The sequence below is a fragment of the Muntiacus reevesi genome, chromosome 9, assembly GCF_963930625.1.
Source record: "Muntiacus reevesi chromosome 9, mMunRee1.1, whole genome shotgun sequence".
NCBI classification, from domain to species: Eukaryota; Metazoa; Chordata; class Mammalia; order Artiodactyla; family Cervidae; genus Muntiacus; species Muntiacus reevesi.
In genome coordinates, this window is record NC_089257.1 from 43,334,191 (window position 1) to 43,352,107 (window position 17,917).

General features: G+C 38.2%; 1 protein-coding gene across 2 annotated transcripts; it reads left to right on the plus strand.

Annotated features, from left to right (window-relative positions):
- Positions 1–911: 911 nt before the first annotated feature.
- On the plus strand, positions 912–17,330 carry LOC136174185 (tripartite motif-containing protein 5-like). Of its 2 annotated transcripts, none has more exons than XM_065944155.1 (8): positions 912–1,068; positions 8,170–8,652; positions 9,229–9,324; positions 10,274–10,504; positions 13,983–14,005; positions 15,214–15,314; positions 15,581–15,607; positions 15,823–17,330. In XM_065944155.1, exons 2-8 carry the CDS (start codon positions 8,230–8,232, stop codon positions 16,572–16,574), a joined length of 1,653 nt encoding a protein of 550 aa, XP_065800227.1. In that variant the 5' UTR covers positions 912–1,068; positions 8,170–8,229; the 3' UTR covers positions 16,575–17,330. The 2 variants fall into 2 exon arrangements, with proteins under 2 accessions (XP_065800227.1, XP_065800228.1); XM_065944156.1 differs by having other exon boundaries at positions 10,274–10,441.
- The last annotated feature ends 587 nt before the right edge of the window (positions 17,331–17,917 follow it).

A 17,917-nucleotide genomic window follows, 5' to 3' on the forward strand; every position in this document is an offset into this window, starting at 1 on the left:
AATAGAAGAGCTGCATCTCAGCTCAAGCAGGCAGGCGGGAACAGGAAGAACAAATTCTTCCTTCTTCCACATGTTTGTTCTTTCCATATTCCTCAACAAAGTGAATGATGATGCTCACCCACCCTGGAAAAAGCAAACTACTTTACTGAGTCCACAGATCTAATTCTAATCTCATCTGGAAACGACATCCACACAGACACATCTAGAAACAGTCTGACACAAATGACCAGTTTGTGTTAACACACAAAGTTAATTTTACTGCTTCGTTTTATAAGATCCTAAGGATTATATGTTAAATAGTATTAGATATCATTGTTCAACAAATAACCCTCCTACAGTTTACTCTTTCTCAACCTATTTAGTAAAAGTGTCATTTTGGCCACATGGCATCCAGCTTCTGAATGTCAGCATCAGTGAACAGCCACTCTGTGATCACCTCTCTGACTGACCACTTGAGTGATTTCAGATTTGTTGAGCCATTTCCTCTAACATGACCTAAGAGGACAGACTGGCCAGATTCACTCCTTCAGCTGGTGGACACAGGCCAGTAAAGAGCAAGTCAATGCTGTTGCCTCAGGGGAGCCCTCAGTGTGGGTCTTCACTGGGGTAAAGGGGGTACTTACTCCTGCATCTGACAGCTCTTTAGTAAGGAAACAAGACAAGATGGGTGTGTGAAATTGCACTGCTTGGGAAGGCTGGCCAAAGGACTGATTATTTTGAAGAGACTTGAGAATAGCTTCTCAGAGAAGAGCTGAGATAGGAATAAAAGGCACTCACTGATCTATCAAGCGCAGGCACAAAAGCCTCATTACTTTCCAGAGGCCCTATGTGGATGCCTCTTACTGGCCGATAGTTTCTCTTCCTGCCCAAACTCCACCCACCAGGAGTTAACTTTCAGTTTCCTTCAGGCCCCTGGTGAGGCGAGTGAATCCTGAACACATGTGTCCAGGACCAATGCTCATCCTCCTCCAAGGATTGACAACTTCTCCATTCATATCTGAGGATAACTAAGTGGTTGTGGAGGGCAAAATTTGAAAGATACACAAGAAAAAAATGGAATCTGCTTAGGTGAGTTTTATTTGTTGGGGTCGGAAACAACTGAAATGACTTGGCAGCAGCAGCAGCAGCAGCAGCAGCAAGCTGTTCTAAGCTGGGGAAAGGCCCAGCCTGCAGGCTTCCGGGTTAGAGTGTGGACTGAAGAGCAGTCTGGGGGAGGAGAATTCTTTGGAGAAAGGTGGTTGGAAGAAAAGAAAGGCTTTGTTTGTTCCTTGAAGGGGCTGTTTATTTCTGTACGGTGAATCTACCCACAGAGCCTTTGTATTCTGTAAGTATGAATCGAACATACTGAGAACAGCCAGAATCTTTGGTCTTTCAGAGTTAGAAAGTCCCTTCCCTCAGTAACAGGTCAAAGGCTGAAGGGTCTTCCAGTCCTGATATTTTATTTTCTATCAGTGTAGAAATGCAATATTTCTGCATGACTCTATAGATCATTTCTCATTCCCTAGGCTTGCCTGTGCTCAGGAGTCAGATGCTGTGACATCTGGCAGGCTCTGCAGCCTCTCATGAATTCTCTTGGCCAGACACAGGGAAATGCTACACTTCCTTACATCCCTAACCTGCTCATGCTTCTCCTTCAGCGGGATGTGCCACCCAAAAGCAGCTCAGCTGAGAGATTAGGGCAGGTAGAAAAACTACTTGGGGCAAGTAAAAAAATTGGGAAAAACTTCCAGAAGTGCCATCTGGAAGCATCTAACTTCTAGTAACAGTGACATCTAACTTTAAGTTTTAAAGACATGTTACTTGATTCTTACTAAGGATATCAAAAGATGTTAGAGAAGTATTCTTATACTACATCATGAGACTTAACCAGGAAAGTTAAGTTAGAGGAATCACTGTGTTTATCTCCCTTCCTCTTTTCCTATAGAAGTTACAGCTGTACCCACTGTACTCAAGGTACAGAAATGGAAGTCAAATCTCTTTTCTCACCATAACTTCTTTTCTGTTGACAAAATCTTTTTTTTGGACATTATCATCTCTGCTACAAATTCCTTGTCGCCCTCTCAGCCACAGCCAGTGTTAGAAACATCTTCTGAATTCACACAGTGAACCTCTGCCATGGTAATTACTACATGATTTTCAAATAGACTTGTTACTTTAGTGCTTCAGGTTTTATTTTGCAAGTGTTATAAGTAGTTTATACTGTATAATAGTAGAAAACTGTCTAACACATAAAACAAAGCACAATTTCACTTTCCAATTTGACTTACAAAAATGATGGTTTCCCATCTAACATCAAGAATTTGTGGCTCTATCATATTTAGAGAAACAGCTTTATTGCAGTCACAGAAGAAGAAAGTTCTGCTTATAAATTTCCTGTTTGGACTTCTACTTAATTATTGTAGTTTTATGTCCTTTTTTGTTGATCTATAGTTGTTACCTCTGAGATATTGTGAGTTTGTATTCTCATGAGCTCAAATGTCAGATGACCAACCTGTAAGGTGCAATCACCTGAAGTTTTTATCAAGCAGATGTGATTCATGTTCCCTCATCTACCTTCCTCCTTGTTGGGGAGACATTGGGTCACTGTTTAGATAGTGGTGAGGTATCATTCTTCATACGTGAGAACTAGTTTCTTCTGTGTCTAGTGATCACTGCTTTGACATTAACTCTTAGCTCTGCAGAGAAAATAAATTCTGCCACCCCATGTCTGAATGCATGTTCTGATCCTCCCTTCTCGATAGGTTCTTGATGCATCTGAGCATTGGTTGTATCTTGAATGCACTGAGATATAACTGGAGGCCCCTCACCAAATTTGGATCACAGTTTTAGTCTTAGATTTGAATAATGTTAACCTCTGATCTTATTCATCAGAGAGTGATCTGGGGCACTTGATCTTTGCAGTCAGGGGCAAAGTGCATATTTTCGGTATCTGTAACATTAGCTGGGTTATATTTCTGGTTCACCTTCAGCCTTATCTTTTTAAAAAAAATGTATTTATTTATATAATCATTGGAGGCTAACTACTTTACAATTTTGTGGTGAATTTTGCCATACATCAACATAAGTCAGTCACGGGTGCACATGTGTCCCCCCCCCATTCTGAACCCCCCTTCCACCTGCCTCCCCACCCCATCCAGAGGGATGTCTGTCTTGCATATAGAGTCGTTACTGTCTTTCTAAAGTCCATATATATTTGTTAATATACTGTATCGGTGTTTCTCTTTCTGACTTACTTCACTCTATAATAGGCTCCATTTTCCTCCACCTCATTAGAACTGACTCAAATGTATTCTTTTTTGTAGCTGAGTAACATTCCATTGTGTATATGTACCACAGCTTCCTTATCCGTTCGATGGACATCTAGGCTGCTTCCATGTCCTAGCTATTGTAAACAGTGCTGCAATGAACATTGGGGTACATGTGTCTCTTTGAATTCTGGTTTCCTCCGTGTGTATGCCCAGCAGTGGGATTGCTGGTCGTATGGCAGTTCTATTTCCATTTTTTAAAGGAATCTCCACACTATTCTCCATAGGGGTTATACTAGTTTGCATTTCTACCAACCATGTAAGAGGGTTCCCTTTTCTCCACACCCTCTCCAGTATTTATGGTTTGTAGACTTTTTGATTCAGCCTCATCTTTATCAGGATCCTTCATGTAGGATGAACATGGCGCAGCTGGAGATTTTCAGTAAGCCTCAGTTGAAGTCTGTGCAGGCTGTATAACTTTCATTCCCTTGTTCAGAGCGAACAGAGAAAAGTAGCTGTCTCACACTGGAGATCTTTGTTTTGTCATCAAACCTTGGCAAGCATTAAGACAGGAATATCATTTGAGGTCTTCCGTTTCTTGTTTGTTGCTTCATAGTCCCCTTTGCCTGGAACCTCTGATAGACCCTCTGAGTTTGGACTATGGCCACAGGGCTATAGTGAGTCCAGGTTGATGAATAAGCATCACTGGGCTACTGCTCTGCGATACCCCCACTGACTGACCACAAGCAGTGGTTTCCAATCTGAATCACCAATCCTACCCATACAACCTCATAAAATATAAACTGCCAGGTTGGCTAAACTTAGCTCAGAGTTACAGGCCAGGAGAACTAGCATTGGGCACAGCTGCTTTAGTTGAGCTCTCAGAGATGTTCGTTACAGGAGGGACATTATCCCTGTCATCTCAACTTTGTAAGGAACCATGCTAGATGAATGTGTGTGAGTCCACCACAGGTGAAATAAGTCTAGTTCTGTAAAGATCTGAACTCTTTGTAAATGATCATGAGCACAACTTCTAGGGACCTAAAACAGACATATTTGACAGAAGACTCACAATTCCCTTGTGAAAAATGAGATGTATGTTCATCAGTCATCATTTAAATTCCATGCAAAGTCTTTCTAGCCCAAATGCGCTTCATACATCAGGCTAGTTTTGCTGTCAACAATGTGGTCATGAAAGGCTGCTGACTTTCCACTTTGTTGTAATCCAGTAGGTTTCCGGAAACACAAAACACATGCAACAAAAACAGCAACAACAACAAAAAACCTTAGGAACAAAAAGGACAATATGATCTTTACAGGAGGAAAATGTCCAGGACTGATATTAACCCTTTTCCCCACATGTCTAATTCAACTCCCAGTTCTGTCCTTTTACCTCCTCTCTTCTCTCACTCTCACCTGCTGCCCAGAATTTCCTTCATCATCTTGTCCCTCAAGCTATCACCATCTCTATCCTGGGCAGCTGCTTCCTACCTGATCTTCCCAATTCCACACTGGGTCCATTCAACATCTCACAACCCAAGGCACAGCTTGTCATGCCCCTACTCTTCTCTGATGGGAAAACATTGATAGCTTCTCCTGACTCTCAGAAATGGGTCCCCAAATGTTAAATAATTTGAGAAGTGTCATATTTAATGTCACTGCAGCCTCTTGTAATACAAGCCTAGCAGTCTTTTGTATACAGCCACACTGGCCTTTTAAAACTCAAACAAGATGATATGTCTTCCACAAACAGGTCATTCCCTTCACCTAATACACACTTTTTCTCTTTCTCTTTTAATGTCTCCATCTTCTTCAGTTTTCAGTTCAATCCTTATGTTTTTAAGTTGGAAGTTTTGGATAATTCCATATTTCCCCCCAGTCTTTGACTTCTGAACAACACATATGTCTCTCTAGCAATGTTTTCTCTATCTCTTTATATATATATGTATATATATATATGTATATATATACAAGTGTTAGTTGTTCAGTTGTGTCTGACTCTTTACATCCCCATGGACTGTAACCTGCCTAGCTTCTCTGAACACGGAATTCTTCAGGCAAGAATACTGGAGTGGGTTGCCATTCTCTTCTCCAGGGGATCTTCCTGATCCAGGGATTGAAACTGGGTCTACTACATTGTGCATAGATTCTTAACCATCTGAGACACTAAGGAAGCCTGATATATGTATATATATATATAACTGAATTTTAATTTACTATTACTTTCCAAGTGAATAGTAAGCCCATTCATTGTAGTTTAAACTCTATGTTTCCACTTTCTATGTATGGATATTTGTCCAATTGACAATACACAATTCTTTGTCAACAATAATTAGTTGAATGATCTTGGCTAGTATTTTGAGAATATTTTTCTCAAAAGCAACATTAATTTCATCTGTGTTTCTATTTTTTTATGTATCTGACTCATGTGATCCTATGAATCTATTTGCACCATCTTGCTCCTCACCATCCTCATACTTTCATGTTATTAATCTCCTATCAATGTCCTTGGTTGGCATGTTTCTGGACCAAAATGAAATCAATATTTACACACTTGAGACTACCCAGGACCTCTTAGCTTGTCTAGGTCTCCTTACTTCTACACCCTCATTGCCTTGGTATTAATTGGGCCCATGAAGTCACCTCTGTTTGTCTTTGACTAACTCAGTGGGTTAGGAGGCCTCTCAAGGAGGACTCTGAATTCCCATTCTGTGTATTAATGATATATGATTTTTGCAGGTCATTATCTTTATTTTCACATCTGATAAAGGATTTTTTTTTTTTACTATATACACAAACCTATTGTCATATATTATGGCATGCTAATAAGGGAAATCACTGTAAATATTCAACAAATGGTGGTAAGAGTTATACTATAATAAGTCATCGGAAGAGTCTATGTGATAAAAGAACATGTAAAGAGAGAGTGTACTGAATGAAGTATGAGAGATTCATACTCCAGTCAGAATGGCCATCATTTAAAAGGCTACAAATAATAAATGCTGGAGAGGGTGCAGAGGAAAAGGAATCCTTCTAGACTCTTGGTGGGAGTGTAAATTTTTGCAGCCACTATGGAAAAAATTACGGAGGTTTTTTAAAACAAATAAAATAGAGTATCTGTATAATCCTATAATCCCACTCCTGGACATATATCCAGATTAAATTCTAATTCAAAAAGGTGCATGCATCACCCCAGTACTCATTGCAGCACGATTTACAATAGCCAAGACATGGAAGCAGCCTAAATGTCCATCAACATATAAATAAAGAATATATACAATGGAATATTAATCATAAAAAAGGATGAAATAATGTCATTTGTAGCAACATGGATGGACCTAGAGTTTATTATATTCAGTGAAATATGACAGAAAGAGAAAGAGAAATATTGTGATATCACCTATATTTGGAATCTAAAAAAAAATGACACAAATAAATTTATTTACAAAACAGAAATAGACTCATAGACATAGAAAACAAACTTATGGTTATCAAAGGGGATGGGTAAGGGAAACAAATTAGGAGTTTGGAATTAACATATACAATCTACTCTACTTAAAATGGGTAAATAAGGGTTTCCTATATAGCACTGGTAACTATACTCAATGTCTTTTTAATAAACTTTAATGGGAAAAGAATATGAAAAAGAATATATATACGTGTGTGTATGTGTATATATATACATATATATACACACATATATATGCATGCATGCCCAGTTTCTCAGTTGTGTTTGATTTTTTCAGACTCCATGGACTATTCTGTCAGGTTCCTCTGATCATGGGATTCTCTAAGCAAGAATGTTGGAGTGGGCTGCCATTTCCTACCCCAGGAATGTTCCTGACCCAGAGATCAAACCCACATCTCCTGCATTGGCAGGCAGATTCTTTACCACTGTGCCACCTGGAAAGTCCTATACACACACACACACACACACACACACACACACATGCATATGTATGCATGCTTAGTCACTTTAGTTGTGTCCGACTCTTTGAGACCCTATGGACTATAGCCTGCCAGTTTTCTCTGTCCATGGGATTCTCCAGACAAGAATAATGGCATGGGTTGCCTTGCCCTCCTTCTGAGGATCTTCCCAACCCAGAGACTGAACCCAGAAGCCTATATATATATATATATATATATATATATATATATAGGCTTCCCTGGTAGTTCAGGTAGTAAAAAATCCGCCTGCAATGCAGGAGACCCTGGTTCAATTCCTGGGTTGGGAAGATTCCCTGGAAGAGGTCATGGCAACCCACTCCAGTATTCTTGCTTGAAGAATCCCCATGGACAAAGGAGCCTAGCAGGCTACAGTCCATGTGGTCACAGAGTCAGACACTGAGCAACTAAACACAGCACAGCACAGAATATATATATATATATATATATATATATATACACACACACACATATATATATAATCACTTTGCTGTACACTTAATACTAACACAACATTCTAAATCAACTATACTTCAATTAAAAAAAAAGAGTGAGTAATACTGATACACCATGAGGAGAGAAGAGCAGGTATAAGAGCCCAAATACTTAAATGCTTTAGGACTTTTTACATTGAGGATGTGCTTTTAGCATGGAGGAGAAAAAGCAGGATAGATGGTGGGTCACTCACAGATCTTAGTAAGAAAAGCTCACTAGTGTTTGTTTTGGTAAAGAAAAATAACAATCAACGCATAGATAAGGATAGATGAAATTTGTCATGTGATATGAAATGGAAGCAAAATGTTTAGAATTATTATAAAAAATCATTTTACCAGGTCAAGAATTTCTTTTTTTATATCTCCACCTTTTCTTTTTTATCCTTCAATATTTTGTTCTTGGGTCATCCTTGATTTCTAGATAACAAGTGTCATTTTACTTCTACTTTTCTTACTCTGCACTTTTAATCTTTCCAATCATTCAGGGATCTGTGAACGAGAGAACTGTCAGAAGTCAAGACAAGAAGGAGCAGTGAGCAACTGCCATGGCTTCAGGAATCCTGATGAACATACAAGAGGAGGTGACCTGCCCTGTTTGCCTGGAGCTTCTGACAGAACCCCTGAGCCTTGACTGTGGTCACACCTTCTGTCAAGCCTGTATCACTGTAAACAATAAGGAATCCATAATTGGCCAAGAGGGGAACAGAAGCTGCCCTGTATGCAGAGTTAGTTTTGAGCCTGGGAACCTGCGGCCTAATAGGCAGGTGGCCAATATAGTGCAGAGGCTCCAAGAGGTTAAGGGGAACCAAGAGGAAGAGCAAAAGAGAAATCTCTGTGCTCACCATGGAGAGAAACTCCAGCTCTTCTGTGAAGAGGATAGGAAGGTCATTTGTTGGCTTTGCGAGCGATCTCAGGCGCACCGAGGTCATGAGACGTTCCTCTTGGAGGAGGTTGCACCAAAGTACCAGGTAAGAGACCAGAATGGAGAAAAAACACAGCAGGAAATTGTCCTTGAGGGAAATCTCTACTTTGCATTGGACTTTAATTACCTGGCTACCAGGGACTTGAGGCCTGTGATCTCTTTTCTTCGTATGCCTACCTTCTGACATGTGAAGAAAATTTCTGTGCATTCCATCGAAGTATAAGCAAACAAATGGACTCTTGAGCAAAAGTAGACATTCATGTATCTTGTGCTAGGGCGTGGACATCTGGGGCCAAGAGAAGCTCTCATTACCCTTCTGAACATGTTACTAGGACACTGGGTGGATTGAGGTGTAAGTTTTTTTTTTTCTTACAGAATCAAGTTTCTTCCAAAACAAAGAGAACCAGTCTTCTCTGGGTGAGGGGACAGTGTCTCCTATATCTTGAGTCTCAAAGAACACATTCACTGTCAAGGTCTTCGCCCAAGTCAGAGATTCTAGTCACTTTCACAGTTTCAGTTAAGCCTATTCTCTTTGGAAGTCAGCCTTATTTATCCCATTTATCCAATATAGTGATGCTGGGAAAGCCCATATCTTGACACTGGTGTGATTCTTCTCTCACAGAAAAAGCTCCAATCATGTCTGCAAAGGCTGAAGGCGGAGAAACAGGAAGCTGAGGAGTTGGAAATTAAAGTCAGAGAAGAGATGTCTACTTGGAAGGTATGAGAAGACACTTCCTGAGAAAGTTAGACAGGTGCAGGACCTTGGGTTGGTCACAAGGAGCTGCCTTTTTCTTTGCACCATGACAGTTAAGTCATTTGGCTCATCCTTTTCTTCAGCCTTCCTATAATTGGTGTGGTATTAAAAAGGGACCATACCACAAATAAACATAAATACTGGAGGGGGAGTATTTATAGAGAGGGCCTCTCTGATGAGGATGGCTAGGAAATTTCATATTCCATTCTTGTCATGTTTATTAATCTTCTCAGGGAGATATCTGACAATGGCTCATCGTTCTGCCCTCAGTGTTCAACTTTTTGGGAGAGGGTGGTGGGAGGGGGTCAGGAGTAATGGAGGGAGGCATGGGCATCCTGGACAGATGTGTGAAGGCTGCCCACACCCAGAGATCCCATTTGGCTCTGAGTTGCCTTCAACAGTGCAGACTTGGGACCATTATTTTGAAATATGGTAAAGAGAAAAAAATTATAAACAAAGTCAGCTCCCCCAAGTTTTGCTTTCCTCTTTCTATTTCACTTCCTTGTGGGCTCCCCTGATAGTTCAGTTGGTGAAGAATCCACCTGCAATGCAGGAGACCCCAGTTCAACTCCTGGGTTGGGGAAGATCCCCTGGAGAAGGGATAGACTACCCACTCCAGTATTCTTGGGCTTCCCTTATAGCTCAGCTGGTAAAGAATCCACCCACAATGCGAGAGACCTGGGTTTAATCCCTAGGTTGGGAAGATCCCCTGGAGAAGGGAAAGGCTACCTACTCCAGTATTCTTGCCTAGAGAATTCCGTGGACTGTATAGTCCATGGGGTTGCAGAGTCAGACATGACTGAGAGACTTTCACTCCTTGTGGGAACTTCCCAAGCAGAATAGTTATTTTCTGGCTCCCAGTCTCAGGCCGATGGCCCAAGTCCCTCTCTCTGTCTTTTTCTCATTCCTGAAGACTCAAATACAAAATGAGATGCAAAGTGTCCAGGAAAACTTTACAAGGCTAAGACAAATCCTGGACAGTGAGGAGGTGAAAGAACTGAAAAAACTGAAGGATGAGTTGGAAGTTATTCTCAAAGAGCTGGCAGAATCTGAGAATGATCTGGTCCAAGAGAAGCTGTTGGTGACCAATCTCATCTCAGATGTGGAGCACCATTTGCAAGGGTCAACAATGGAGCTGCTGCAGGTAAGACTTGGAAAGGAACCCCAGCATCTGAGGCATGAGAGAATTAAGTTCCTGTGATCCTTCTGATGCCCTCGAGGAGGTTGCTTTGTCCCTACAATATACCTTCTCTGCATCTATTTCAGAGGTTATAAGAATAACTGAATTATTCAATGTAGGAATAACAAGGAAAAGTTCTATTTTTACTGTTATCAAACTCATTGCAAACACTTCACTGTCTAGAGAAGACTTATTGTGTTCAGTGATTTTCCATAAGCCCCTGTTTTCTGTGGTCCCGTGCTAAACATTTATCAAGTACCTTTTCATGATCCAGATTATCACAGACAAATTAACTTCAGATTCCAAGAAGATTTTTTTCCTCAATGTGTTGAGATTGTCTATCTTTTCTGTTTTTGAAGACAGCTTATGAAGAACTGTTATTTATCTTTAAATACTCAGTATAATTTACCAGCATCACCATTTCACTCCAGGTTTTTTCTTATTGGAAACGTTTAAAATATACATATTTTTTTCTTTCTTTTTTACTTGTATTAAGATTATTTAGATTTTTGCAGTCCGTTAGTCCTTTGTTGTATGTTTTTGTAGGAATCTGTCTATCCGAAGTTGTCTGGTTTGTAAACATAAAGTTAGTTATAACAATTCCTTATTGTACCTTTAATTTCCATAGTACTCAGAGCAAAGTCCCTTTTTGTATTCCAGATTTTGCCCTTTCACTTTTTTCCCTACTCCTTTTAGTTATTTTTGTCAATTATATTAATTTTTTTAAGTATTATTTCATTGATTTTATTTATTTTGTAAATTTTCTTATGCATTTATTTTTGCTCTCACATTTATTGTTTTCTTTGTGTGTTTGTATACACTTTTGCATGTGCATGTGTGCATGTGTAATGTGTGTGTGTATGTGCACTGTTTTTTACAACTTTTCTTTCTTAGTAGATCACTGATTTGAGAAGATCTTAATAATATAAGCAGCAGTGTCTTAGTTTTTTTCCATTCGTTTTGATTTAGTGTTTGTTTTTATTCACATAAACTTATTTTCATATTTCCTATGCAATTTCTTTTTGTTAAAATGTAGATATTTGCAGGTGTATTGTTAATTAGTAATAGTGATTTTTGAATTTTTCTTCTGCTGTAGATTTCAAATTTAATTCAACTGTAATCAGAGAATATATATTTTATTCCTTTAAACTTTTAAATTCACTGATAATTGTTTATGGCCTCAGATATTTATGTCCAGAAAAATTTACACTATGAAAAGATTGTGTATTCTGCATTCATTGGGTGAAATGGTCTATAGATGTCAGGTCAAGTTGGTAGATCGTATTGTCCATGTCTTCTATAATTGGGTGGTTTCCATATAAACTGTTCTCTCATTATTGAGAGTGAGTTGAAATCTGCAACTGTTATTGTTAAATTCTGCATTTTTCCTTTTAATTTTGCTTGGTGAATTTTAAATCTCTATTGTTAGGTGTATGCACATGTATAATTGGTTTATCTTTTTGATTTACTAAACCTTTTATCATTATAAAATTATCCTCTCATTCATTCATAATTTTTATTGTTTTTAAAGTTAATTTTTTCTAATAATAGTATAAAAATTTGAAATCATTAGAGCTTGCATGATCTATAGTTTTTCTCTTTTTACTTTTGCACCCACTCCACTGTTCTTGCCTGGAGAATCCCAGGGACAGGGGAGCCTGGTGGGCTGCCGTCTATGGGGTCGCACAGAGTCGGACACGACTGAAGCAACTTAGCAGCAGCAGCAGCAGCATTTGTATCTTTAAATCTAAAATACATCTGTTATAAATAACAATCACTAATTCTTCCTTGTTATCCCATCCAACAATCTCTAACTTTTTAATTGGTGTATTAAGATGATAGCTTTAATACAAATACTGATTAGCTGTACTTAAACTTCACTATTTGCTTTCTATTTGGCTATTGTAGTTTTCATTCTTCTCTTTCTTCTTAACTAGCTTCTTTTGTGTTAAACAAATATTCCTGGTGTAAAATTTTAAGCTTTCCTATTTTTAACTGTGTTTAAAAAAAATTTTTTCCCCCTGTGGTTTGCTCTAGTGACTACAGTGTTTCCTATCCTACCATGATCTACTTCACACTAAAACTAATTTATTTTCAGTAAATACAGAACCTTCCTGTAACATTGCTTCATTTCTTCCCAGCAACAACACAATGATGATTTTAATATGGACACCTGATTGTATGTAAACTAATAACTGCAGGCTTCTGAACTTTTGGTTACACTGGAAGGGGAAGCTCTCTTCTGGAGTTTTTATCAGGAGATTCATCTCTTTAAACTGAGAATAAAGTCAGTAGAGGTGGAATGAACAGAATTGCAAAAGACGCAAGCCCGCTTCTGATGACAAGGTTTGGGCTTAAGGATTAGACTTTGAATAAATTTGTAATTGCCCCCCCACAATCATTTATTTTCTCTCTACTTATTCTAATTTTACTTAATTTTTGTGATATACACAAAAGAGCTTTAATACAGAGAATTTTATCAAAAACGACTGGTTGCTCTTGTTTTTGTGAACATGGAGGAAATAAAGCTTCATGAAAAACAGATCAGATAAAATGATGTATATCTATTATAACTAATAAACTAATAAAATAATATATGTGATGATTAAGAAGTTTACATGGCTAAAAACTGTTAAGTCATGGACTAAGCAGACTCAGTATAGACTACAATACAGATAAATGCTCTAGTTTTTGGACAGTGACTGCATATTGGTAACATTATAAAAATGAGGTACAAGAGAGGAGACAATCTGATTGATGAATAGTAAGTTACATATTAGACATCCTAAGTTACTGATTCCTGTGGCTTATGTTTAACTGAATATATTAACAAGCATTTAAGAGACAAAGCTGAGTAAAACTAAGGCATTAGAAATCAACTGTACTTACAGAAGTAAGTATGCTGGATTTAAGGGAGTGTGACATCACTTATAGTGTATAAAATGAGATGAAAGAGACCAAAAAACTATCTACAGTAACACATTTGTTTGCTTGTACTCTCAACAAGTGCAATATAAATAGCTTGAGGAATATTAGGATTATGAACTCATCTTTGATTCTCCAAAGCCTGGTTTAATGCTTGGCAAATAATAATACATCACTGTACAGTTTTGTTGAATAAATGGAAGAATTGTGAATTATTCAGATCATCTCATGGGTCACCAAACTTACAAGCTTTTTGTTTTTCCCATAAATATGTCTCATCTCCAGATACTAGAAGTCTCCCTCATGCTTCTACAAGGGTCAAAGCCTTTTACCTTTGGGAAATCTGACAACATCGCATGTGTCTTCTGGAATGACTAGCTTCACTTGTCTCTACTTTTTGGCTCTTACATTGAGATCATCTTTATTCCCACAATCAAGGGCTGATGGGGATGTGAATAAGCTTGTGAAGTGGGGAGACTTACTACTTTTTGACTCATGTTTTCTCTTTTCTCACTAGGATGTGAATGTTATCATGAAAAGGTATGTGTGGGAAACCAGAGATAGTCCATTTATGCTGTGAAAATAACCTAAATCCCTTAGAGTTATCTGATGGCCAATTAGGATAAAACAATGTTCAAGGCAGAAAAATGGAGGATAGTCTTATTTTAAATTTCTGTTCATACATCAGGACTAGATTGTTTTATAAACATTGATAATGGACTGGATTCTATATTAGAGAATATTAATTGTGGGAAGTTGCAGAGTTTGGGTCAGTACCAGTATTAAAATACAGTAGCAGATCCCCACAACTTCATCAATTTAATTCACACTGTGTGTCAATATGCAACTCAGGTTCCCATATTTAGTAGGTGCTTGACTTGTCATGTGAAGGTTGAGTCTTCTTTTCCTGCCAAGCACCTAGAATTGGAGACAACTCCTTTATATTTTAATTTCTGCTCCCAGAAGAGACAAAGTCCTTGTATATTTTTCTGCTTAGATTTCCAAAAACAGACTTGAATCTCAAGGGATATTTTGGCCCTGGAGCAAACTATTGATCAAGCTTGGTCACATACTCTAGAACCCAGAACAGAAAGGTAGAATCATTGTGTCTGAGTTTACACACCCACATGGCAACATCAAGACCTTTGCAGACACGTGAAAGTCAGACTACTCTTTATTATTCATAATGTCTTCTTTTCCAAGGGTTTGTAATCATTCCTAGTGATTGTGGAATCTCAGGGTATTCTGAGAGTCTCTCTATTGGACAGAAGTCTTTGAAGATCTTGGGACTCTAGAGAGTGTTCTCATACCTGGTATGGCTCAAATACCCAGGAGCCAGATTCTGCAACCTCACTTTCTGACTCCTTCCTGGAAACACACATCTGTGCAGGGACTTTTCCACAAATTATTTTTTTTAGATACCAAAGTTTTGTTTTGTAAAATCCATTGCTTCATATAATTTCATATGATCCCTAGGAGGTGGAGTATGGTGCGTTAATGATTTCATTATAGAAGGAAGAAACTCCCCTTCTGACATTTTAAGACCATCCAGGTCACACAGAGGGTACCTGGGAAGGTAGACATGAACACTTTCTTTCTTGCTCCAAGATCAGGCATCCACTCTCTTCTTTCCCAAGGTCTCCAAGAAAGACAATTCAAGCCCGTAAACAGGGTGAAAATATAGCAAGCCAGTGGTTTAAAGGGGAAAAAAAAATCACATTTGTGGGCATCAAATTTGTCTTCCCTAGGAGTGAATCCTTGGCTCTGAAGAAGCCAAAAACTTTTCCCAAGGAACAGAGGAGAGTGTTTCGAGCTCCTGATCTGAGAGAGATACTGCGTGTGTTTAATGGTGAGGAATGGTGTCGGAGGGCTTCTCTGATGGAGGGAAAATGGCTAGGAGGCTCCAATTTCTATGTGTGGATGGAGACAGCAAAGCCCAGACACTGTGCTAATGATGTCGTCATATTTATGGGGGGTGACCGGGGGCTTGGTTCATCCTGTCTTTTGCCAGTTCACTACCTCACCATAGCCATTCCCCTCATCTGGAAGAAAATAGATTTCAGGGCTGACTCTATTGCTTATATTTAATATTGTGAATTTTTTTTATCATTTCAGAGCTGACAGATGTGCAACGCTACTGGGGTAAGGAGGCATCATAGCATAATCAAGCCACCCTGGTCTCATCATCTTTTAGAATTTTTCATTTTCTAACAGGTCCCATGTTTTAAGACCCATGTTTTCTCTCCCAACACATGCAAACATATTACTTTTCCAGTCAAGTTATTCTAAAGATCCCTTTCAAAATGTCACAAGAAAACTACATCATTACCCTAATCCAAGCCTATATTTTTCAACAGTTCAGGTGACCCTGAATTCTCCCAAGGGTGCAAATGTTGTCGTTTCTCCGGATAAGAGACAAGTGAGATATGCGTCCAATTACCGATACCTTGACACACATCGGAATCATAATTATGAAGATTTTGGTGTCCTGGGCTCCCCAGTTATCACATCAGGGAGACATTACTGGGAGGTAGACGTGTCAGAGAAACGTGCCTGGATCCTGGGGGTATGTGGTGAAAACTGTGAAGATATCATGACGTTATCATTAGAAACCAGTGGAAATTGTCAAAATGTTTATTCAGTATATCAACCTAACAATGGCAATTTTCAAAATGTTTTTCCAGGATATCAACGTAAAAATGGCAATTGTCAAAATGTTTATTCAGGATATCAACGTAAAAATGGCAATTGTCAAAATGTTTATTCAGGATATCAACCTACAAATGGCAATAGTCAAAATGTTTATTCAAGATATCAACCTAAAAATGGCTATTGGGTCATAGGGTTAAAGCATGATTCTGTATATAATGCCTTTGATGAGTCTTCCTCCTCATGTCCTGTGATTTTAACCCTCTCCCTGAGTGTTTCTCCCCATCGTGTTGGGGTTTTCCTAGACTATGAGGCTTGCACCGTCTTATTTCTCAATGTCACCAACCACGGGTTTCCCATTTATAAATTCTCTTCATGTTCATTTCCTAAGAGAACAGTTCCATATTTCCATCCTATGCAATGTGAAGCACCCATGACTCTGTGTTCACCAAGCTGTTGAGTCTTCTGACATTCACACTCCCTTCTCTATAGTACCTCTTACTGTAGGTGCATCTAACACGCCTGTCCTTATCTGCAACATTCTTACCCTTTTTCCTTGCTGCCTCTCTTTTTTTTTTTCTTTCCATTTGAACATCCTTCATTCATTAAGAGGGTGAACAATTTCCCTTGTGTCATATTTTCTCCAATATCAGGTATGTGTTAGAAAATCTTAATTAATTTTCCTTATCCATGGTAAAATGATGGATGCTCCATAAAGAGCAGTATTGATGTAACACCTTTGCCAAATTTTACAATCTCATTTACTCTGCCACTGACTGAGAAAATGAAATAAAAACTTTTTGACAACATTTGTATATTAGACCTAGTATAGGCGTCCTTCACTAAAGAGTGAGTGCTGAGCTGTGTCTCAGTTTATCCATGATGCCCATATTCATTAAGGAATTGAGGGGAAAATATCATAAATGACATGTACTAAGAATGAAAGTTTTCAGTGTTCAGAGTGTCTAAATTCAAGCTCTGTCTCTACATATTAGAAGTGTAAACTTGAATAGCATATTTTAACTGATATGTTTATTTTCTTAAAACAATCTTATTATAAAATTGTACCATATACAAGATCATTGTGAGAAAATAAATGCAACCAAGTGTAAAGCATATAACTGTCTCAATAATAAATATTTTATCCATTAGTTACTAAACTACATAACCTATATCAGGTATCTCATTAAACAGATTTGTTCCTTCAGCAATACAATGGTTCTTTTCACTGAAGTCTCATTTTTCAGATCCTAGATACCTTTGTGCTGCTGTCAAGACTACTGTAGCTCTTCCTGCCATAGAAGAGTATGTGTGTATATGTGTGTGTGATCACAGAATTTTATTATAATTCTTATGTTTCTACATAATAGCTCTTATCAAGTAAACTAAATTCTATAGAGTTCAGTTTCTCATTTAAAAACTCACCTGATTAATATTGTGAAAATTAAACAATACAACATTTGCAATAACTTCTGTAATTTCTAGCCCATAAGGGGAAACCCAGTATAAATGTCTATTCCTTTTTGTTTCCTTCTCACTGTGATTGAAATAAATCATTTTCAGAATACATGTTACTTTATTTTCAACATTATTTTTTTGTTTTAAGAAACAGAATAAATTAAAGAATTGCAATTTTTTCTCAATCTTACCTAATTGCTAAATAAATGTTTTTGGATAGCCACATTATCTCACATTTTAAACATTTTCTGTAGTAATTCTATTTCACTGAAGTTGAATTTCATTTTGTGGTCTGTTTGAAAGTGCAAGTCGCTCAGTTATGTGTAACTCTTTGTGACCCCATGG

Excerpts from the sequence above, each read along its gene's own strand:
- LOC136174185 (XM_065944155.1), top strand. The coding sequence starts at position 8,230 with ATGGCTTCAGGAATCCTGATGAACATACAAGAGGAGGTGACCTGCCCT. Across the intron at positions 9,325-10,273 it reads AAGAGATGTCTACTTGGAAG|ACTCAAATACAAAATGAGAT; the intron begins GTATGAGAAGAC and ends TCATTCCTGAAG. Across the intron at positions 15,315-15,580 it reads GATACTGCGTGTGTTTAATG|AGCTGACAGATGTGCAACGC; the intron begins GTGAGGAATGGT and ends TTATCATTTCAG.